This window comes from Amblyomma americanum, chromosome 8 (assembly GCF_052857255.1).
Source record: "Amblyomma americanum isolate KBUSLIRL-KWMA chromosome 8, ASM5285725v1, whole genome shotgun sequence".
In the NCBI taxonomy this organism is placed as follows: Eukaryota; Metazoa; Arthropoda; class Arachnida; order Ixodida; family Ixodidae; genus Amblyomma; species Amblyomma americanum.
Genome location: NC_135504.1, coordinates 67,093,926 through 67,118,222, shown reverse-complemented (window position 1 = coordinate 67,118,222; position 24,297 = coordinate 67,093,926). Strand labels below are relative to the sequence as shown.

General features: G+C 46.0%; 1 protein-coding gene and 1 long non-coding RNA gene across 2 annotated transcripts; both read left to right on the top strand.

Annotated features, from left to right (window-relative positions):
- The first annotated feature begins 540 nt into the window (after positions 1-540).
- LOC144100402 (uncharacterized) lies at positions 541-8,185 on the top strand. Its single transcript, XR_013307644.1, has 4 exons — positions 541-660; positions 2,277-2,298; positions 5,563-5,660; positions 8,102-8,185. It is a non-coding gene; the product is annotated as an uncharacterized LOC144100402 (long non-coding RNA).
- A 4,359-nt stretch (positions 8,186-12,544) lies between these two features.
- Positions 12,545-22,408, top strand: LOC144100401 (uncharacterized). Its single transcript, XM_077633362.1, has 6 exons — positions 12,545-12,582; positions 14,521-14,550; positions 16,213-16,332; positions 18,108-18,180; positions 19,583-19,680; positions 22,132-22,408. Exons 3-6 carry the CDS (start codon positions 16,227-16,229, stop codon positions 22,341-22,343), a joined length of 489 nt encoding a protein of 162 aa, XP_077489488.1. The 5' UTR covers positions 12,545-12,582; positions 14,521-14,550; positions 16,213-16,226; the 3' UTR covers positions 22,344-22,408.
- Positions 22,409-24,297: the final 1,889 nt, after the last annotated feature.

Below are 24,297 nucleotides of genomic sequence, written 5' to 3'. Positions count from 1 at the left end.
CATGCTGTTGCGGCCTTTATTCTGGACTATACAGACCTTTGCTGTTATGCTCTTTCTTCTAGATGATACGGACCTCATGCTGTTACGGCCTTTATTCTGGGTTATACAGACCTTTGCTGTTATGGTCTTTCTTCTAGACGATACGGACCTGATGCTGTTGCGGCCTTTATTCTGGACTATACAGACCTTTGCTGTTATGCTCTTTCTTCTAGACGATACCGACCTCATGCTGTTACGGCCTTTATTCTGGGCTATACAGACCTTTGCTGTTATGGTCTTTCTTCTAGACGATACGGACCTCATGCTGTCACGGCCTTTATTCTGGACTATAGAGACCTTTGCTGTTATGTTCTTTCTTCTAGACGATACGGACCTCATGCTGTTATGGCCTTTATTCTGGACCATACAGACCCCATGCTGTTATGTTCTTTCTTCTAGACGATACAGACTTCTTCGACTACCCCGCGACGCCGCAGCCAGCACAGGCCCAATATTCTTACTACCAGGCCCTCGACAACGGCTACTACGCTCCGCCTCTGGCCCCTCCTCTCTCTCTTGCTCCGCCTCCTCTGGCTCTCCCACCGCCACCTCCTTTTCCGCAAGCTCTTCCTCCCGTTCCATACCTTCTTCCCGAAATGGATCGCCGCGTCAGTATACAAGGTGCGTTAACCCGAAACTGTGATGTCACTTATCATCATCATCATCATAACCAGCCTATGTCCACTACGGGACAAATGCCCGTCCCATATATGTCCAATTAACCCTGTAATCTTTATGTTCGAAGCAGCTGTTATTCATTGGCCTTAGACACCTCGCGATAGCACAATCACGTTAGAGCATATCTGACTTCTTCTAGTTGAAGACATGTTAAGGGTAACGCTCTCTGCCTGGATTAAAGGTTCGCGGAATTGTCACGTGGAGCCTTCTTTCGCGTGTCATCTAGTGTTGAAGGGGATTGTAGCATTGCAAGCATTTGCGTAGCCACTCATGCCAGCTATGCGCTTGGGTAAGAAATACCGTATTATTATTTCTGAGATATATTGATAAGGAAGCGCTGTATGGGGTGCTACTACTGTTGATCGGCCCATGGTTTTTCGGCATCTGGAGAACACTTGAGCGCACATCTAGGCTTCCGGCTGGCAGCGCAACACAAACGTACAGCAAATTACTGTCTTATTTCACAGACACCTCCTCGTGTGCTCACTAGAGCAAGGAATAGAATAAAGAAAACGGCCGGAAATATTTACACTGGTGCTAATTAGCTGCCTGTATATATCTACAGCGGCTTGATTTTTTTTCGGACATTTATACGGATGAAGACAGGCTACAGAAAGTAATTTATTTGGAACGTTTGTAACTCTCCCTTGATTGTAAAAGCGCTACGAAGAGTAAAAGGCTACTTTGTTAGGCTAGATAAATGTCTTCTACACGCACTAATTATTTGAGTTTTTGTCTTCGGGGCTTGCGTTTAAAAGTGAGACATGGAAACAATGTAACTTGTGGGGATGTTACAACTTTTCAAAGATTGAAGGACGATAGAAAGGCCATGCACTCAAACCTCGGTTTCCACTTAAAACTTTCTGGTATCCTAATGGTAAATACATAAGCAGAAAAGAGCACAAGCTCCCCAGGCACTGCAACTGCTCTTCTCCATCTTATGCGTCTCGCTCGCGATTAGGTGCGAGAATGTTGAAAACTGTGGGGTCTAACGTCCAGAATGAACACATGAGCTCTAGATTGGATGCCGTAGTGGAGGGCTGAGGAATAATTTAGACCCTCTAAGGTTCACTGACGTGCAGTGACAAGACACTGCTTAAAGGCGTTTTTAATTTGAGCTCCGTCAAAATGCGGTTGCCCTTACAAAAATCGTCCAGACACTCTAAGGACTTGTTATGGACTCTATTGCCTTTCTGTTGATATTTATTTTGGTCAATAATAATTTATAGACTGTCCATACAAAACGTCTGCCAAAGTGTATGGCCATAACGCTATAGATTGTCTGTAGACTGTCTATAGGATTTGTATTGCCCACAGACCTTTCTTGTGTTTGTCTATAGGGAGTCTGTACACGTTATAGATAGAAGTCTGTGGACATTATATAGACTGTCTAAAGAAATTTTTATAAGGGTGCCGCGGTCAATATCTAACCCGCGACCTTGGCATCATCAACCAAACTGCAAAGCCACTGAGTTACAGCTGCGAGCTATTAGTTAAGAGGCATCTGAACTTGTGGTTTTTGAGATAGCATTGGACTTACTGGCGTCTCTGTTTTTCAGCCGCCCAGGACCAACTGACGGAGTGAGTATGATTGCAAATCTGTTTTAGGCGACTCTTCTAGTAACAATCGAGTGTATGCAGTTGGCGACATCAGTAACAGCATGCCTGAGGCGCTTCTGCGACTGTCAGACAGATTAATTCACAATGAACATTTGTGATGGTGCTTCCTGATGTTAATCCACTATGCCTGACTTTGTGACACTATCATGACCGCCTGAATATGGCGCTTCAAGTACGATCTGCAAAAAAAAAGCTTAAGTGCATTTTGTTGAACAATGGTTTGTATACTCTATGTTAACGCGGCAGCGTTATAGGCCCCATTGTCCAGTAATACCGGTGTCGGCGTTATCGTCGACGTCCACGTTGTGAGCGAAAAATAACGGGCATTGCACTGGCAGGTGGTCCCCAGAGAGAGCAACCTAGGAGGCAGGTGGGCCACCTAGGGCACGTGAACTTGCGGTGACATCAGAACCTGCCCACCGGATAGTGAGAAAACTGCCCACCGTGGCAGGTGGCAGTTAAATGATTGGTCGCTCGGTTAGCGAAACCTGGGTCCCACAAGGACCACCACTGGGAGCACCTGCCATCGCAGGGCAGCGACGTATCGCTTAACCCCTGCACCACTTTGCCAGGAGGGGTATGAGGACTCCCAGTGATCTATTAATGTAAAATAGAGAATGGCCTGTTACCTATATGTGAAATAACTCATTAGGCTATCGCGTCATATCCTCAAGGCGGAGCTTAAGTGTACCCTACGTTTTTTTCCTTTACCGTATGTGCTGCAACAACAAATGCTATTTAGTTCGTACCATTTTCGCCAGCCCTATATTCAATACGTGAAGCGCTACTGCTATGAACTGCCAGGAATGGCTGATTTGTGAATTTTTTTTTGTCAGCAGTCCCGCCATTTCTCTTATTTCCGTTCGCCAGCAAACATTTTCTGATGCTCCCAAAATGGCACGACCATTTTATCTTTCCCCTCCACATCTGTATTTACTCGCAGGCGACCAAGCCTTCGTCTCACGCATTAGTGGCACCTAAATGGTGTGTCACTTGAAGACGTTCTTTAGCTATGACATGTTCTGCATTTCTTCAATGACTACTGACGCTAGACCTAATTCGCTGCCGTCTCTGGTTCATACAAGGGCCACCCGTTACCTTCTTGAATTTATTGATTATTCTTTATGTGACATGCGCCCAAAAATCAACCTGTCGAACATGTACATAAGCCTTTATTTGAAGCCTCGAAATGTCGTTAATTCAAGGCAGAAAACTGCGTTAGCTCACGCCCAGTTCCGCACTTTCGCATTTTGCTAGTTACCGCACATCATTGCATAATTACTGTGCCCCTAATAAGAGTTGAGCTTCACGACAGCAATATTTATTTATGCTTACTTGATTATTATTTTTGTTTCTAGAGAGCGGTTACCTTTTTTGTTGTTAAAATACAGGTGCAGGAAGCGCACACGTGTGCAGATGGCTCGACAACAGTGAGCTCGAAGCAGAGCTCCTGGAGACCTCGCTGCGGAAAGAACCTTCCAAAAGCAACTCTCAGTCAAACGTTTAGCCACATGGCGACAAACCAGGCAGACACGCGTGCGTCGCCCGAAAGGCGCTAGTTTGTGTTTCTTTAATTGGTTTTTGGGGAAAGTAAATGGCGCAGTATCTGTCTCATATATCGTTGGACACCTGAACCGCGCCGTAAGGGAAGAGATAAAGGAGGGAGTGAAAGAAGAAAGGAAGAAAGAGGTGCCGTAGTGGAGGGCTCCGGAATAATTTCGACCACCTGGGGATCGTTAACGGGCACTGACATCGCACAGCACACGGGCGCCTTAGCGTTTTGCATCCATAAAAACGCAGTCGCCGCGGTCGAGTTCGAACCCGGGAACTCCGGATAAGTAGCCGAGCGCTCTAACCACTGAGCCACCGCGGCTAGTTCGCCTTTTCGTAACCTACTGCGCAGTGCCCGCGCCCTATGCAAAATGGTGACTCCGAGCGCACACAAATCAGTAATGGCACTCTGCGATGGCTGTTCCAGTTTCGTTCTCGGTTTCGAGTTCTGGGTGAATTCGGCCTTCACCTACCATGTGCTAGCCGTCCTGGGTAGCTCAGTTGGCAGAACGACTCCTCTGGACAGGCGGTGGTCTTGGGTTCGATCCCGCTTGGAAGGAATTTTCCTTCTACGTTGGAGCTTCCGAGAAAGCCCTTTGGCGCTCGGTTATCGGCATATCGGGCACACTCAGGTTTGTGTTAATGAGTGACTCCTTCCTAAATTAATAATTGATGGCCATAACGTATACACAGCCCATGCACCAAGCGTCACCGAAGTCACGGTATCTAGAACCAGAACTCTGAACAACTATAGTTGTTATCTATAGTTGTTATCTGGGTCTGGGTTGATCGGTAACCTGCTCCTTCCAATACTGATGCAAAGAGTAATTTAACGGCCATGGTCAATGCGGATTAAATTTCTTCAACCCCAAACAGCCATCATGTATCGCGCTTATATAGTCAGACACAGCCCAAGCATTAAGTAGCATATTTTCCTCCAAGGACGCCCCGAAAACAATGGTGTCGAGCTACAGACATGAAGTTCCATTCGGTCGACTTGTATAATTTTGAGTAAACAAAAACTATCACAAATGAGAGAGACAGCGCCAGGTCGTTGGGAGGCCTGCAAGGGAAAATTGTTATCGAAGGCGCAGCTTACCAGTTAAGCCTCGCAGTGCAACAGGGCAAACTCAAGCACTGATTAGCTTTGCGTGACTCAGCACAAGGGTTTACTATTTAGCGCTGTCGTTATGACCCGAGACATCTTCACTTTTACATTTTTATTGCTTTTTATCGTACGCACGCCTTTTATGAAACACGAGGAAAAAAGGAATTGTTTGGCAGCGAGGAGTTTCCTCTACAAACCTTAGGCTGAAAAATGACAGTCCTAACACTCTAGTTATTAGTGCGTTCTTTAAACGCAGCGCGGTGCGTTGCCATTCTGCCGATGCCGTGATCGGCCACTTGGGCAAATCATTTTTACTCGGCATCGTACATGGCAGCCATTGGCGATCAGCAGATGCAACGTGGTTGACCACGGCGTCGTGCCAATTGGTCGATGCGATCAGTCCAAGAGCCTGCGTTGAGAGCTACATCACATATTTTAGTGCGTGCTCTTGATATTTTGGCAATTTTTTCCCATTATGTAACCAAGTGCGGAGATCATCTACGAACCTCCACGAAGAGCTCATGCATTATGTGTTTATATTGTGTGTTTTGTATTATTTTGTTTAGAGCACCGCCCGACTCGAGCCTTCCGGCTGTGTACACCCTCGCCATCCTGGTTCTCTTCCTCTTCATCATGGCTGTCACATTCCTGTGGGCAGTTGAAAGTGAGATTTACTGCTATGATAAAAAAAAATATTTATTTTGTCCCATTTGCGGAGGTACCTTCTTCCTCCTCGCTTGTTAAATATAAAGAGAGGAGTTATTTGAAGCTCAGCGAAAGTGCTGTCAAGGTCGCAATGAGAGAGTAGTAAATTAGTTTTCTTTTTTGAAATGAGCCAAATACAGAAACCGAAACTAAGTCACGTTTTGCTGTTGACAGCTTATCCATTGATCTTCCTTTTGCTAAAGCGCGATAAAGAAAGGTGCCAAATAACGGCTTAAAAAATTCGCGGTGGTTTAGCTCTGGTTAAACCTGGAGTGACGCGATAGCTACAGCTGGCCAAGTGGAACTTCTTCACGTGACCAACCACGTGACGATTCACGTGATCAGCCACGGCGCCGCGCCGCCGACAGCTGCTCCACACCACGTGACCAACCACGTGAGAGCGTGGCGGTGCAGCTACAGGGTGGCGGCACCGCCACGCTGAAGGCTCGAAATGCTAACGTAATGTAGCTATCGCTACAAAAAACCTCCGCGCCAGGTGTGGACACCTGAACCGCGCCGTAAAGGAAGGGATTTTAACGCGGCAGCGTTAAGGATTGACTGATTGTTGGATTAATTGATTGATTGATTGATTGATTGATTGATGGACTGATTGATGGATTAATCGATCGATTGATCGATATATTGGTTAATTGATTGGTTAATTGATAAATTGACTGATTTTCGATTGATTATCGATCGATCGATTTTTCATTCCCTAACGACGCGATCCGGGTGTCCAGCGAGAAACGTGAGACAGGCGTCATTTCCTTTCCTTAAAAGCAATTGTTCATTTCATTTTCCTTCACTTACAGCCCGGTTGGGGTGTCCGCCGAGATATGTGAAATAGCCGTCCTTTCCTTAAATTATCCAACGGGCTACGCGTCGCGCCGAACGGGCGATCGCGTTCCGTGTACCCCTTGGCAACGCTGAGACACGCTATCGCGTCTCGCTCCTAAAGACGAAGTTTAAGCGTCCTCCAATTTTTTGTAGTGTCTGACTACCACGGGAGTTAATAATAATTGGTTATGGGGGAAAGGAAATGGCGCAGTATCTGTCTCATATATCGTTGGACACCTGAACCGCGCCGTAAGGCAAGGGTAAAGGAGGGAGTGAAAGAAGAAAGGAAGAGAGAGGTGCCGTAGTGGAGGGCTCCGGAATAATTTCGACCACGTGGGGATCTTTAACGTGCACTGACATCGCACAGCACACGGGCGCCTTGGCGTTTTTCCTCCATAAAAACGCAGCCGCCGCGGTCGGGTTCGAACCCGGGAACTCCTACCACGAGAGAGTGGTTTTCTTTTTCGTCGCACTAGCCGTCCTTAAAGCCACACTCGCATAAAATTTTGAAGATGTGAGCGGTTCCATTAGCTTTCATTGCGCGCACTTTACTTTGAATGCAGTGTGGCCTTTCAGGTTGTTTTTCATGCCGAAATGGCTGCAAAACCGAAAAGCGTGGTTCACTGACGTACAAAAAGCATGTGGAAACTTCATGCCTTGGCTTTTGTGCACAATGACATCTCTCAAATACGTCCGCCTCTAAGATGCGCTGTCGAAATAACCTCGGTAGAACTTTTCGGGCTTGTTGTTTCATAACAGGTACAAAGAAAGAACTGCGCGCACGAGGAGCGGACAGCGAAGAGACAAAGACGCAAACGAACACAGTGCGCATCCGTTTGTGAGAGTCTTTCCCTCTTCGCTGTCCATGTCTCGTTAGCGCAATTCTTTCTTTGCATATGAAATCGCCACTACGTTTGGACACCACCCGCCTCAAGATAGCTGTGGCACAAAAAAAAAAGGAACGACTAGTATTTTAATTTTTGGCCTCCTAATATGCGTTAAGGCACCGTCATGTACCGCACTACGCGAACAATGTGAATATCGCGCCCTGTTTGCCTTAACAAAGACCCTAATACAGGTCTTCTTAAAATAATCCTTTTATATAGGGACTGGTTGACTATACTTTATTTGAACAACAACATCACTCCAGCGACAAATTTATTACAGTTCATTATCCCGGATCAGCACGATGCTCGACAATCGCACAGCTCAGGTGCTGCTAACAATGCATTTCCGAGTAAATTGTTGCTGGTGGTTCAATGCGCTTGACTTCTCACAGAACGACATGAAGACAGAACAACACAAAGCGTCTTCATCTCCTTCTGTGACCATGAACCACTTATTAGTCCCCATTCTAGTCATTTTAAATTGTTCCGCCTTGATGGGACTGTTGTCAACAGCGAACTGACATATCGCAGTCTTGCGGAAACAATTGGTTGTTAGAGGATATAGTAGTATCCAATGCAAGAACGGCGAATGATACGAAACTAACAACAAACAACAAATAAGGCTTTCGTTTGCATCACCTTCGCCCGTCTTTTTTTCTTTTTTTGCTGCATGCAGGGAGGTCTCGGGTTGCTAAACATCCGACGACTGAGCCGCAAGATCTCCCATGAAGCTTTCGTACCACGACAAGAGATTCCCGGCACCGACGTATTATTGGGAACGCAAAAAAAGAACGCGTGCGCGTTCAAGCAGCTGGTAGATTCAGATGCAGTAATCTGAAGACAAATATTAGTGCTAATCGCCTTTATTTTATTTCTTTGTCATATATTTACGTATTTGTTTTTTGCTCACATGAAAACATCCGTTAATTATAACTGCCAAGTTTAAGAGAAGCCCTCAGGGCACCTGCACAATGGCTGGCATTGCATTTGCAGCCTTTTCGATTTTGCGCGTATTGTTTCTTTTTCACAGATGATTCAACTATGAGGGCTCATAACAGCGTGTTTTTTTATGAGCTGCTACTATTGGTTACATAAATAAACCGAAATTCGCATTTATAATTCTTGTGCCTCACTGCTTGTAACTGTATTGACAATGTCTAATCGCACCAGCTTCCTAGCGTACACTGATCGAGCTGAAACCACTTCGAAAATCAGCTGACTTCTACGGCTTGTCATTGTTCTTGTTTTTTGTTAGTGCAGATGAAGTCATGCTGGTTTGCAATCGCGGCACCGCAAAGCAGCGACAGCTGGCAGCAGTTATTATGAATAAAAGATCCTGCGTGGGATACGGCGTTGGATTTGTGTCGTGCGTGGGATATGCATCAGCGCCTGTAATAAATACCGTGCTAGAAAATATGCTGTAGTACAATGGAATGGCTCTTAATTTTTGAACGCCTAGGACATATAGGCGCCAAACGTCTTTAAAAACAAACGACTTATACCTTTTTTTCCCGCTCAGAACTGACAGTGCTTCAATCGTTGGTGTGGTGGTGTTTCTCTTAAGCAGGTTAGCTTTTGGGATGCTTTTAGGCTGAAAATTGCCGGTTAAGAAGTTGCACGTGAGGATAGATAGTAAGCGAAACAAAGCTTCTGTATTGTGGCTTTCATAGAACGGAGTTTTGCTGCGTGCAGTTTAGTACATTTATTGCACATTATTAGCCTGATATGCTGTGAATGCCTTTGGACGTTACCCCGCCTACCCATCGTGGAGGAGCGGCTACGGGGCCTTTTTTAGAGATGCCCTGTGCTCCAAAGGACGCGCAACCTGGCGAAAGCGCCCCGATGTAAGGACTCTACATTTTCAGCATTTCCTTTGTGCAGAAGGCTGGAGTTTTTGACATTGACATACTAAACAGAGAAGTTTCCCCTATTTTTTCCATAGAGAGATATTTTTACAAATACTGTTTGAGGCGCGAAAAGATGCCAAGTTTATGCCCAGTGTAAAGAGTTATGAAGAAGTTGGGCGAGCGACGTGACGAGGCAACATGGTACTGTCAAGATGTCTTGCACAAAAAGGTTTTTTTTTTACATCAAACTTTCTGATCTTAAAAAAGCCACAAAAAATGCATCCGACAATGTGGCTCAGGGTACTATCAAGTGATCTCAGAAGCAAGTTATTCCTAAACTAGTGCTCCCTGCCACCGCCAGCGTTGCTCGGAAATTATTATTTTAACTATACGGTTGAAGCGGTTCGAAAGAAGAGAATGAAGCTACAGAGGCAAAAATCAAAGGAAATTAAGAAGGTAGGCATGAATCGAACGCTATCAAAACGTATGCTTGTCGTTTACGACTGCGAAAAATTAGAACAGAGGCATAAGGGCGAGTGAGGCGAGTCCCTGATCATCAGACTACCATAATTGTTAGTTGATTGCTCTCTCCTGCATATTTTGTAGGCATAGCTAGAGCCCATGTCTACCAAGACCAAAATACAAGTACAAAATAAAGAACAGGGGACAATTACCTATGACGATGCAACTACACTCACACTACTGGACTGCACAGATGCTGAGATGTACAGTTCGACTGAAGCTATTACAAAGCGCATAGCCTTTGTCGGTTGTTGTTTCCTCTGAAGGAATGGTACAAAGCCACGGTGGAGTATTGGCCAGAGTGTAGTGCAGATCGAAGCAGGGCAACAATTCACCCGGACTTAGCTCAAACGGTTCAAAAATAAATATTGATGAAAAAGGGAAGGTAAATAATGAAGTTTCAAAGATTTCCAGGTGATAAGAATGGATATCGAGGAAGCAAAGAGATGATTTCTTGTTGTTGCCTCAAGAGCGATGGCACATACCCACGGTGGGGGATTAGCCGGTGTTTGGTGCCGATGCAAACAGGAGAATATTCATCCAGGTTTATCTCAAAGGGCTGATAAATATAAACAGAGTAATCTGTGAATATCAATAACTAATTTTCAATGAAAATCGAAATAAAAATTGAGGAAACAAAGCGGAAATAAATTTGAAAGGAATAACCATAAATAAATAAATTTGAGAGAAAATTAAAGGCAACGAAACCGAAGGAGAGAAGCAACGGTTGCACCGAAGAAGAGAAAGATGGTATGAGTAAACGGCAGCCCTAATTGAGTCTTGTCAGCTGCAAAAACGAACATTGTTTTCATTCTTTCTTTCGCTCAGTATCTCAAGCTTTATTCGGCTTGGAGTAAGAAAGAAGATTAATAGAATAATTTTATCAGCTTTTTCTATTAATCTGAAATTTTTTGTTGCAGGAACTTCAATTAGTTTGTCACAGCAAACTGTAAATCGATATGCCCAAGATGAAATTAGTGTCGCTAGTTCTTTATGGTAAACTGCGTCGCATACGTTGCCACTTCGTTGCTCGCGCTTAATAAAGGTTTTAGCATACCGGAGACGTACTACCGGAGACGTACTACCAGTTTACCGCACCGCTCCTGCGCATGCGCAGTGGCATTGTTGGGGTGAGGGGGAGCCACCGCGCGTGCGCAGGAGGGGTGCGGTAAACTGGTAGTACGTCTCCGGTATGCTAAAAACGTCTAATGTTGACGCTCTTTTTACGTCGTTTCGTTGCCATTGTATATCGTTAGTATTCGTACTCCCTTCTTTCACATTGGCTTGCCTTCTGATGTCCTCATGTGCATCAGTCATTTTGCGTTGAAGAGGAAGAAGAGAAGTAAGCCAGGCTGATCCCCGCTTGCCATACAGATTGCCATGGGTAAGCCCTACTCTAAGGGCGCAACGAAAGCAGCTAGAGGTAAGAGTGGAAGCTCCGCATCTAGCAGACCAACACTCACATGAAAAAGCTTTCTTTCGTCCTCTCTGAGAGTGTGTTAGTGCCGTTGTAGTCCAGGAATGTTCGTAGAAGTATGAAGCGCCTTCACGGCTGTTCACTGGGGAGTATCTTTTGCATATCCTGCAGTCGGTTTCCTCGCTGCCATGGCGTCTTCGAGACTACTGTCATTTTTTTGTGCAAAAAGCTGTAGCCACTGTGCCACTGCAGTTGCTCAGTGTGCTGTTGAGCGTGAAGTCGCAAAATCGAATCCTGGCCGCAGCATCGTGATGTTGATGGCTTGGAGATGCTAAGACGCCCGTGTGCTCTGAGATATAAGTGCATGGGGACGTTGGGAAGCTCGCGTTGTCGAAGCTAATCGCACCTTCACTGTGGCGCTTTTCAAAACCCAGGGGTCATATTCTGTAAGCTATCCATTTTTCGTTGTCCATTCCGCATCCATTCGGTCCTTTGTGAGTGGCCACTCATATACGCGCGCGAATTTCGAGCGCCTAGGGAAAGCGACCCGACCATTGGCTGGTTGGCGACCAGATATCGCCATTGGCTGTCAGCCAGTGGTCAGGCCCGGTCGTCTGCTGTTGACAGGGCTGCGACGTACCTCACCATTGGCTGCATATTGCATCCAATTTCAGCCAATGGTAAGGTCCGTTTGGTCTCGCCTGTACGCTAAACCTCGATAGCGTATTGCGTGCTCTCTCTTCAATACTTTATTATCGTCTTCTGCCTTCCGTTCCTGAATAAGGTAAATGACATATTCAATTTAATACCCTCTAAATCTCCGAGCAGCATTTTTAGGCTAGCCACACTTGGTGGCGCTCGAGCCTTTAACGTTGCGAGGTTTACTTTATAATATTGGCCTGTCTGCATACAGATATTCCTAGCATCGTCCGCTGCGTATCACGTTGGACCGCCACATAGATGAGTAGACACGCAGCCGCTGGGGACTGACGGCAGGGTCTTCACGGATGTATTCGCAAAGGAGGTGGTGACCAAATCTTGCTCTACTGAAAAAGTACGTTGTGGACACCGGTCGCTGGAATCAGGCAGCATATCAGGAGTGGTTATTCGGTTCCATGCATCCTCAGCGTTCTTTTTTAATCAGGTCGACAGTTGCAGCGGCACAGCGGTTCGAACTGCTGTGCTATTACACGTGAAATGAGTGCTGTACCGTTAAGCTATCGGTGCTCTCCGACGGGCGTAATATGCTGTAATAAGAACAAACACAACTTCTAATCACAAGCTGCTTAGTAATTTTTTGTCAGTTGTAATATCTGCTGTAATTCTTTTTTGCAGGAGCGGAACTGAGTGAGCTATACCATGCGTCACTGCGTAAGTCGCACCTTTCTTTTTACTCCATCCGGCTTCATCTCACGTTGTGCCTCCTTCCCCAAGGATAATCACAGAGTTGAATTGCAAGGGGACGAAAGCAGCGATTTCCTTTCTGTGTGCCGAAATTTTTGCTCGCTAACGTAAGGAGCGCCGCGAATGAGGCTCTTTAAAAACAAGAGTAGAATTTTATTCGAACAAGCTACTCATGGGCCCACACCTCATCGCTTAATAACGTTATAACCTTTCAATAGCGGCTGTTCTTCGGTGTGCCTGTGTAGGTAAATATCAGGAATGATGAAAACGTTCAGAGAGCAAAATAATGACCGAGACAGTACAATAGTCAATATTTCTGAAATTAATTCTCTGTGCACAGAGTCCACTTATAGCAAAACCCTGAAAGTTGTCTATGCTGCTGCGTAACTTCGAGTACTCTGGCGATTCCCTTTTAGAAGGAGAAGGGTAGTGCGAGTGTCACAGTAAATAAGGTGAGTACAAAACGTGGGCGTCAGTTAATGGTGCTTGTCAGCTTAAAGCCCGGCGCGGGGAACGAAGACGAACGGCAATGTTGACAACGTTGATAGCAATACTTATTGACAACACGACAGCAATATTTATATGGAACGATAAGGAATTAGTTTGTGGTAATATGTCACTCTCACTGTGCGTACACGCTAAAGCAACGTATGGCCTGCTCGTGCTTGAGCGTCCGCTATCGTAGTAACCTTCAATTTGTCCCTTGTTTGCTACAATAAAATTTATGGCAAGGCTTCAATTACTTTTTTTTTGCAAACGCGGTGGCTTCAAGAATAAGGAACGTGCCCTTCTCATCAGCCTCTTGGAGGTGTCACCGGGATAAAGAGGAGGCGCGACAGACTTGTTCCCGAAACTTTGAAGCCACCACTCATCGATGGTGTCGGGCTGTCATGCGTGAGCACCCCATCCATTCTTCTGACAAAGAAAAATCATTTTTGTGCATCGTGTAAAGCATACTAGCATTAGGTTATCGCTCGGCTTATTGATCTAATTAGTGTTTACAGCGCACACAATCGCACGGCCACAAGGGAGCGTTCCACCTGGACTCGGATTGTGCATGGAAAAAAATCTTTAGGCTGTTCGCGCGCCATCTGTTCGCGCAGCGGCGTACATCAGATCACTGCGAGTTTCCGGTGGCAGCCGCATATTGGCGCCACCCTCTCGCGTCAAGCAAACAGGATATGAAACGTTCCAGACATTTTTACTCGCGACGCCGGGCGAGGATTTCCAGACACAACACCGCCGTCGCCTTTTCTTCTGAAGGGAAGCCTTAAAGCTATGGCTTTATTATCAGTTTCCACGCGGCACAGAGTGCGACGAACAAGGCGTAATCGATGCAGACGAAAGAGAAGACACTCAAGGATGGCCTCAGCGCTTTTCGGCTGGATGCCAGGGCGCAAAGGCAGCGCGCTTGAAAATGAAAAGTAAAGGATTCTACCATTCCGACCATTCTGCCCTTCCAACAGATCTGCGGAAATGCCTCTCCGCATCGGACATGTTCAGCTCTTAGAGCACTTTTCTGCTCCTAAATCTTTGTCGCATAGATCGTTAAAGCCCATACATAGAGGGAAAGAAGGTCAAAAGATCAGCTTGTCTGTTGAAATGTTCATTACACCCCCGGAATATCGACAGGAGCCTTGATTTTGTAGCTAGTGCTCTGCCATAAGAGGTGCTACCTTTGGCTATCAGCTCACGTCAGGATTTCAAATAGATCAGAATACAGTTCTCAGAATAGTCTTAAATGAGATGATACTCTTCACAATTCTTTGCGGCAACACTTTGCTTCGACTCTGACATTTCCACTGTTGACGAAGTGTTAGCTTGCAGTTGCAAAGATAGTTCATTACAGGAATATCGCATTACGACCATGATTTTTTTAATAAATGCGCTTGTTTTCTCTCACAGGTGTCATATCTCCTGACAAGCCTTTACCAGGTGAATGGTTTGCTGTTGTATAGCGCGTTGTGGTTTTAAAGTGCTTGGCGATGACATGGCTTGCTTCAGTAAGAAATAACGAGTCATTTTGCAGTTTCTTACCCCCCCTATAGTAAAATCATCATTGTTCTTGTTCTGAAATACAGCTTCTCTAAGGCTGGTATACAAGCAGAGTGCGCGTGTTTAGCTAATATAGACGATTGCTTAGTTCAGCTGAGTTTCGATATCGAACAAGGCTAGAGGCAGATGACGCTACAGGCCACATGTTCATAACCGCTAGGCGTGGTTTAAAACTCTATAAGCTGCTGCCTACGCAGCGGCCATCAAGTAGAAACGACCATGATAGCGTGAAGGCCATTGTTATAAGGAACCCTTTATTTGTTTGGTTCGGTTTCTAGGGCATAACGTCACAAAGCGACTCAGTCTTTGAGGGACTCCGCTGTGCAATTCTCAAGAAAATTTCGAACACGGGCCGCTTGTCTTTAGCCTCCATCGAAATGCGGCCGAGACCGAACCCCCGTATTCCGGGTTAGCAGCCAAACACTATATCCACTAATCCACCGTGGCGAGTAGCGCTTTATTTTTTTAGCGGACCTAAAGTTGCCATAACACCTTCGGGCAAAATAATGCCAGAGACGTATGAAACCGAAAATGTCGTTTTAAGAAATGCAAACTGGGAATAGTGCGCTTAGTGTACAAAATAGCGATGTGAACCTGAACCTGATCATGACGAAACAGAATTAAGAACGAAAAAGGACGGCGGCAAAATACCTATCAATTCCTTATGCTGTCTAATTACAAGTATAGGGGTTCTTGTTCAAAGTATGAGACATTTTCTTCAGTTTTTCAGGCTTATAAGGCATCGTTATCAGCCCAACTACGTCGTTTTCAGAACAAAAGGACTCTCCCATATTCTCCCGATTATCCCTGTGCTGTGCCAGCAGCAGCCGCCCCAAACTTTTCAATCTAATCTGCTCGCCAGGCTTTCTGTTGCCCCCTGCTGCGCTAGCCCTCAATGATGCATATAGATCACAGAAAAACAAACAACACTAGGACGACATTGTAAGGCAACGTTAATGCTCATCTGGACTTGCAGAGCGAACTGCGTTTAATGTGCTGAAAGGTCCGTGCAGAGCCCCGGAACATCGCCTTGCAGAATTGAAAACGCCGAATAGTATTCTTATCCCCACCCGAGAACAGCAATCTGCACGCAAGAACCACCACCGCACTTACGTAGTCAGTCATTATGTTTTAGTTATGATTATTGGTACTGTCCAGTTTCAATCTTTTGCGGAAATGTTTTGCGCGGTCCTCTTTGTATGCTTGTAGCTAGAATGTTAACCGACGATCAGTGCTACTCGCAGTGATAATTAGTCCCGAGCGGCTTGAAAAACAATTTCGGCTATGGTCTTTAAGAGACCTGCTATGTGAAATCGGTTTTCTAAAGCCCACGTGAACTGCTTCGCAACTCAACACCGAAATGATCAAACAGTTGATTTCTTTCATAGCACTATAAGGGGTACGTCTATACCGCTACGACAACAGGTTGTGGATCGGACGCAGCCAGTCAGTCTTCTGCCATCGCGGCGCGGCGATAAGGCGCGCAAGCTTGCTGCTGATCTTGAGCCACACATTTTTCTCACATCTTTCTGCGCTGGACAGATGAGAGCGGGTTCATGGAGGCGCCGACCACTCCGTGGAGTCACCTGCCTTACCGCATCCTGTACACGGATCGCACAAGGCCGCTACGACCGTCCGACTTTGCCCGCATGCGCCTTGGCGGTAAGGCGGTAACTGTCTCTCACATTGCGCCTCTAATTCCTTCAGTAATCATGGACATGAAATGTTTCTTCGAAGAAACAACTCAGAATCTACGTCCTATATTTTCTGCCTTGCTAGGATTCGCATAGAAACAGCATCGAATGTATTTCCTTCTCTGTTGTTTACGATGTCAGTGCCGGCTGTACGGTACGGAGAGCAAAACATATGTCCAGAACAGCCGAACTGTGTTCCGCGACCAGGAAGGCAGAAAATGACGGCGAAATCCTATGGGTTTAACATAACTGCACATTCTTACATCCAGACTATTTTCAAACAAATGTTATCGCTAGATATCGCGTGTTCAGCGTGTTCATGCAGATATCGCGAAACATGCCCAGAATGTGTTCTATAGAGAAGCGTTTTGCCCTGCGTGTGTGGTCCTTCGACATAGTTTTGCGACGATTCTCAGCTACATCGGGCTTTCAACCTTCCTCCATGGGCTCAAAATGATGGCGACAGCTACAGTGTAAACTATTACTCACCTAATCCTTTTTAAATTTCCTAATCCTATAGCACTCACTTTCACTGTTTAGCCATGCGGGTCACGTTTTCAGAATCTCCCCATCTCCGGCTAATCTGCAGCTTTTGTGGTTTAGAAGGGTTGAATAAATTAACGAATAATAAAAACAAAAATCACGAAATGTACGTTTTGTTGTAGCCTCTGACAATACAAACGGCGAACGGCTGTTCTTCGTAACGCCGTGGAATGCCGGTACTCTTCCCGCGCATTTTGTTGCGGAAAGCAGTGCGGTTTACAGCCACCGTGCATGATAAAAAACACAGCCAAATAGCTCAGTGAAGAGCAGTTTGTTGGCTAATTTTTCGGCGCTCATAAGCCTCTTTCTCAAGTGATTGAAAAGTTGGTTAGTTGAAAAGTGTGAGAATGTTCCGGTTTCTTTATTCGGTGGGCTCAATGGAAGGGTGGACTTAACGATAGGCTCGTGGAGCCGCGACAAGTAAAGGGGACCGACCGTTCAAAACGATCTAGTTCACCTTGAACAGTCATAAGCCCCACCGAAAGCTGTGTGTGAAACGGATACCTGACAGAGCAGAGGCTCATCGCTTAACCACTGCACCATTGCCCCAGGAGTGGTATGAAGACTCTCCGTGATTTCTTTATTTATGTATAACAAGTGCCGGTCTACAGCGCCTATGAGGCATTATTGTAGGGTGATTAACTACACATATATCACACGCAAATAAGATATTGGCAACATGTCAACAAGATAGCACAGAATAAGAAAACAGGAAGAAACTAATCCACAATTACATAGTATGAACGATAACAGAACTCATCAAGTTATCATTTCAATAACCGTTTGGAAATTGGGTGCGCAAACCACATTACTCGGAAGATTATTGGAGTCAAGAATTAAAGAAAAGAAGTGAAGTGAAACAAAAAAATTAAAGTACAAATGTAAAGTAGAGATTGACCAATTCCTGACACATAGGCATCTACTCGGAGACTATGTGACATTATCTTTGCTTATGATTGATTGATTATCTTTGTTATGGTTGATTTGGACTTCCAAGCATTTTTTTTCTTATGTTCGGTTACATTGCTGCCTTTTTCCAAATCTCTAGGATATCTATCTAAATTATACCTTATGCACGTAGGAGCCGCTTTCAACACATAGATAATAGATAAAATTACGGCGCAGAAAAGACCATTATCGCTTCACTTACACTGCAGGAAATGCCTATAGGTCACTGAAGGGTTTCATTTTGATATGCAGATTCTGCCTCATCGCGAAGGGAGGCCTCATCTCGACTTACGGCGACTTATACCAGCTCAGTATCAAGCACTGAGTGAGTACTTGCGCAGAAAGCCCCTGTGAGGCTCGCATATTGAGCGATGTGTAGTTGCTCGAGACAGGATCACATGGGCGTCAGGAGCACCTTTGCGCGTTATTTCTTACTGAGCAGTAAGCAACCGCACCAAGTTAATTTTATGGGGTAATCATTTAACGCAAACATATTAATTATACAGGAAAAATTGATCCCTGCTCTAGAAGGTTTGAACTACAGTGAACGCACGCATGCTTTTCGATGCAAGTATGGAATACTGATGGCGGATCATCTTTATGAAAACAAACTTGCGATTTATATAGTATACAACGAAGTAAGGAAAAACCGTGACAATTTTGCATACACATATATGATCCTAAATCCAAATTTTGACCTGAAAAAAGCAATACAGGCTACCAAAGCTGAGAACAAATTACGGTGGGCAAAGCCTACTATCCCGAATAGCAAATGCTTTTGAACAAAAATAACGATCTTGTTAGCGTAATTAAAGGCACACATCAAGTGGTGTATTCAAGCGTACACTGACCAAAATGTAGAACTAAGTGCTTCTAGTTAAGACTGTCGTCAACGTCAAAAATTATGTTTAGGTTTTTGAGTGCCTCTTACTGTTGTATTTTTCCATTTTTAGTTTGTATCTTTGAGTGGAGAAAGTAATTTTATCTGTACCGCGCTGTTTCACCTGTGTACAGGTTGTATGGGGCCATGAACCTAGTCACATGCAAGGAAGCAGATTTTGTTCGGGGTGCTTTAGTTTGTGTATGAGGAAATTGAGAACAAACTTCAGGTTTCAAACCTCATTATAACACATTTTTCGAAACCAAAGTCGTCAGTTTCCGGAATTAGATATGCCACGGATTGTGGCCAGGTGCGCACATTAAACGCTACAAAGAAATAGTCGACAAGGTGTTCATAAGGTTACAAGTGCTCGTAAATTTATCGCTATGATTTTTGCCGATTGTGTTTGTGCAGATATCACCTGGAATTAGTTATTGTGGGGAACCGTAGAAACAGCTGCGAAAGAAGAAGAGGTGATGAAATGGGCGAATCGTAAGGGGGGGGGGGGGGTGGAGATATGAAGAAGCCGTATAAGTAGTGATATCACCAGTTCACAGTGAAAAGCACATTTACTGACACATACCAAAAGAAGAGGGCTCTTTTGTGATCAGTTTTTGAATTAAATTCTGTGCTAATCAGGCTTGTGTAGCCGTATTCTGACGAATCAAACCTCAATATACCTCCGCAATCTCCAGGGCCGTTTAGTCAGTGTCGAGGGCAATAAGAGTGTAATTAGATCCAAAGGAAAAGTAATTCTCTAAGTGATACTGTCCAGTTAAAGCGTAACGTCGCCGTATTGGGGGGATGTGTGCTTTTTGTTTTCCGTTCGCATTTCGCTTCCTTTCAGGTCTACTCCTCCGCTGAGCGTCTATCTCTGGGTCGCTGTAATGACGCTCGCTTCGGTCGTCAGCGTCCTCTCGTTCGTGCTCGTGACCGTCGCCAGCGGTGAGTGGACAGTCCCTCTCCGGTAATCTGGTCGCAGTAGCTGCGGAAGTCCCAATGCAAAGAGGTGAACAGCCTTGTCTAAAGCCCTCCCCTGGTGTGCTCCGGAGCAATCAGTGCCACCTAACATTGACCGCCTTGTTTGAGGTAGCTTTCGAATGCGCATGCGCCAAAAAATACTACGGGATCCTGCTCGTTCATCCTGTTGCTGGTTCCCCGCTTCCTGCTTGTCCTCCTTCCTACAGATCCCCGCATCTTCCCTCCTCTTGGCCACCTGCGAGCCCGTCCGAAGCTCTTGGGCACGCTGGGCCCGACCATATTTCTTGTCTGCTTTCTTAATTATTAATCCTTTTGAGGCCTCTCACAAACGGCCTTTACCCGGCCGCCATTTGTGTCTTCTTTCTCTTATTGGGTTCTTCTAAAATTCTTTCTTGGGCGTAGGACCCTTTTCTTTTATTTTCAGTTGGTCTCGCCTGCGATAACATCTAGTTGGCGGCGGGCTTCCTCTCGCATTTTTTTGTTCTTCTCGAGAATTTTGCGATAAAGGGCACGGTATAGCATGGCTGCTGGCTGGTGGCCACGTGTTTCAGAAGGCGCACCGTGCCATAGAGGTTCTTAATATAACTGGAGGGAAAGCTGATGGCGCTACACTTCATCCACCTTGGGGTGGCGCAGGAATGCCAGGAAAACGAGGTTTCTTACTTGGCTTGGCTATTGTTGGCCATAAAAGTGGATTCAGTCGTAAAAGTACGGCTCTTCTCCAGACAAACTTCGAAGAAATGCCGCGAAAGTTTCCATGCCGGCCTTGTACTGAACTTTGACTGGCGTTAAATCTATTTAGGAAATGAAAAAAAGCAGTGTCGAAATAACTTAATCTGCGCACAGAGCCGCCACGGTAGCTGAGTTGTTATGGCGCTAAGCTGTTGGCCCGAAAGACGCGGGCTGGATCCCGGTCCCGGTGGTCGCATTTCTATGGAGGCGAAATTCTAGAGGGCCGTGTACTGTGCGATATCAGTGCACATTAAAGAACCCCAGGTGGTTGAAATTCCTGGAGCCCTTCACTACGGCGTCTCTCATAGCCTGAGTCGCTTTGGGAGGTTAAACGCCCTAATCCATAAACCCTAATCTGCGCACAGAGGAAAACACTGCGGCGCAACTACCAATTACGAGGTGCAATACACGCTTTCGGCCTAACACTAGCCAAGACAAACACAAAACCTCGTCTTCCGCTCATTCCAGCGGTAAATGAAGTGGCCCGTGCCGCCTGTGCTCCGAAGTGCGCTGAGTGACGTCTAGCGGCGGCGCCCGGTTTGAGATAGCGCACGTCTCGTGCTCAGACGACATTCAAAGACGCACAGTCTCGAACCAGGCGCTGCCGCTATACGCCACTCTGCGCGCTGCGGAGCGCAGACGGCACGAAGTTGGAGCGCTCTAGACATGTCTGTGGACGACTTAGTGAGTGCAAAGCATCTTGGAGCATTGAGTTTTGCGGCGTGTACAACAGAATAAATGTCTCATGACTGACCGTCGAATTCTTGTCGCCTGACACGGAAGGCGACCACGCCAAATTGGCGGCCCTTGTGTTTGCTTTTCTGAAATTCCAAAGAACTACTCGACACTTTGGCACAGGAAGGTCGACTGAATTATAGTGCGCTATCTACAGATTAAATCCCCCCTTACCCCTGAAAACTTAAAAAAATGATGATAAATAACTAAAGACTGATGAAAAGGAGAAAATCAGAACAACAATGCCGATAGTAGGAGGCCGGTATTGAGCAGTGCGGCACTGGAACTGCTGCGTGCGCGATCTTGACAGCTACTTCGCCTCAGCCGAAAGCCACATTATCTGCACAAGCCTTGCTCAGCCATATTGGGCTGCCGTGGTAAGAAAACTGCAAGCGCACAGCCGTGTCCTCCGGGCGACAGGAGGCGGAACGTCTCTGTCGCGAGCATACTGCTGCGAACGGACACACGCGGAGGAGCAGGCTAGACGAATATGACTTCCACCGTAGTTAACGCAGCAGACACACCCAGCACCCCAGTCTCCGAACTAGCTGCCAACTTTCCGGCAATAGTGATAACTTTTGGGGCCACACGTTGCCCAGCACAGAGGCCACAGCATTTCGCCTCCATCGAAATTCGACCACCGCCGCCGGGGTCGAACCCACGTCTTTCGAGTCAGCAGCCGAGCGTCACAACCACTGATCAACCGCGGCGGCTTCTAAATGAAAAATACGGGAGCTCAAGCGTGTCAGAATCGGAGCCCCCTTTCCAAAGCTGCGGAGCCCACAGAGTGCGATAGAAAACAGCACTGCGCGGTTTTTAGTTAGCTCCCATCATTGTTAACGTGGCAGGTACATATTTTCTAGAAGGGATACCAAGGGGAATGGATACGTTGCAGTTTCTACTATAAAGGCAGCCTCTTTGAATCCCCCTTGAATTCGATGTTTCCAGAACGCCGGTTGCGCGGGCCAACAGCGACGCCGGAGGACGGGGCCGTCTTCGTGGACCCCGTCCGCTTTGTGGCGGGGCAAGAACCGGATGTGGTCACTGTCGGCTATAACGAGTCCACGAGCGTAGCCGCTGCAACGCAGTGGCCGGAACCGGAAACGGGCGTGCAGATCGACGGGAACTCTACGATCACTGAACCAGAGCAGTCAGCATGACCGCCGGCGATACATCGCTTATTTATTCGCAGCTATCCTTTAGAGTAAGGCAATAAATGCGTACTTAAGTGGAGGTACATCAGACTTGAATGTGAACGAATGTTTGAATGAATGAATGAATGAATGAATGAATGAATGGATTAATGAATGAATGAAAGTACTAACTGACGAACTTATTTCCAAGAAGACAGATACAGAGTCAGGCGAATGGCGTCCTCGGTTCAGGACGTCAGTGTCTGGCGTTGCTTCGGGCACTCGTTGCATTAGCGTTCGCTGTGTCTCTATTGTATCGCGTGTCATGGTTGACCCCATTGCTAGAACAGCGTGTGTGTGATTTTCAGTGATTCTCGTTTGTGCGTGGCCGGAATTGGGGAATTGTGTCGGGTGTATCCTGCCTACATGTAATGTATGCTATAGAGCTCAATGGCGCGCAAAAACATCGTAAAACTGGCGATAATCGCAGAAACCACAGGAATTCTTCGGCGATTTAGAGCCGCCGTCAAAAGTAGCTTCTATTTTGCCCTTTTCGTGGGCGTTACATCATGCCACAACGTTATTATCTCAACACAGGACGACATCACAAGGTTTTGTGCCCAGTGAACGCAGGCATCGTTTTCTTGAGGCCATTTCTAAGCAGCTTACAGATCTTGATCACCGCCTTGTGCTGAACTGTTTCTTTAGATTTGACACACCCGGGACTGGAGTCATCATCCTAGGTGCTTTTATTCGTATAATTGGGCGTTATAATGTCTCCTGATCTCGCTGCAAATTTAGGGCACCGCAGAAAAAACGAAGCGTGTCTCTGTAAGAAGGATAAGTGCACTCCAGATATTTGACACCACTGCGTTTTTATTAAAGCGCGAACTGCTTACAGAGAAAAGATAGGAATACAAAGAAATACGCCAGTGCTTGCATTTCAGGGAGTAGGTAATCAATAGTCCATTAATGCAATGGAATGACTCCAGATTCAGTGCTGGACAGTGAGGCTGCTCGCACACATTGGTGTTTTAAAATACGCACTCGCAATTTAGAATGGAGGGGCTTCTCCGGGAACAATCTATTTTCGGAGTGCGGCTGGAGCTCCGGTTATTGTTAATGCCTGCCAGTTTTCTTTGACTAGAACGCGCATTTAACTGTGCTGGGTAGGACGTTTTTCCTGAATAAGGTAACGTGAAAGCTGTGCTGCAAAAAATGCGCTCGTATTACCTTTTACTTATCTTTCTCCGTTGTGCCAACTGCAGCAGAGAGAAGAGACGTGGAGAAGCCGAGAAGGAAGCCTAGCGACGGTGAGCTGCACGTCTCACATCACAGTGCAAGCACCTGTTCCGCTATGTTTCACTCTTAGATGAGCGTTGGGGAGTAACTTCCTAGAAAGGCGGGGAAAGGTTTTCGATTTTTGCCACAAACGCCATACAGTGCGGATTTCTCAGGTGCCACGGGGCGTTAGCCTCGCTCGAGTGGCTTGAAAGATCAGAGATACCGGAAACCAACGGGCCGTGACCGGCTTCACGAGCGGGGTCAATAAATCCGCATAGCAGTCTATAAGAGGAGAACAGATGCAGTGAATTAGGACCTTTGAAAGACTGTTTTCTCACCATAAGGTAAAACGAATGGCAGTCAAACAATTGGCGAACCTACCTTCTATACTTATATACTGGGGGGCTCTCTAAAAAGCCTCGGCTTCAAAGCAAACGAATTTTTTGTCCATGGTTTATTATTTGCCTAGTCCTCAGCCATGTGGAGGAAATCGAATACATTTTTCTAGACTGTTCTAGTACAGTGTTCCTGCGAGGCATCCTTCAGCGCACTATTAAAAACTTTTCCTTCCAATTACTCTTTTTAGCATGCGGTTCTGGCCATGCGTAGAAACGGAAAGTGTCATCCGATATATTAATGGTCTTATGCGTGCAGAAAAGCTCGGAGGCAAGGATCGGTGTCCAAAATGCCAACGTTA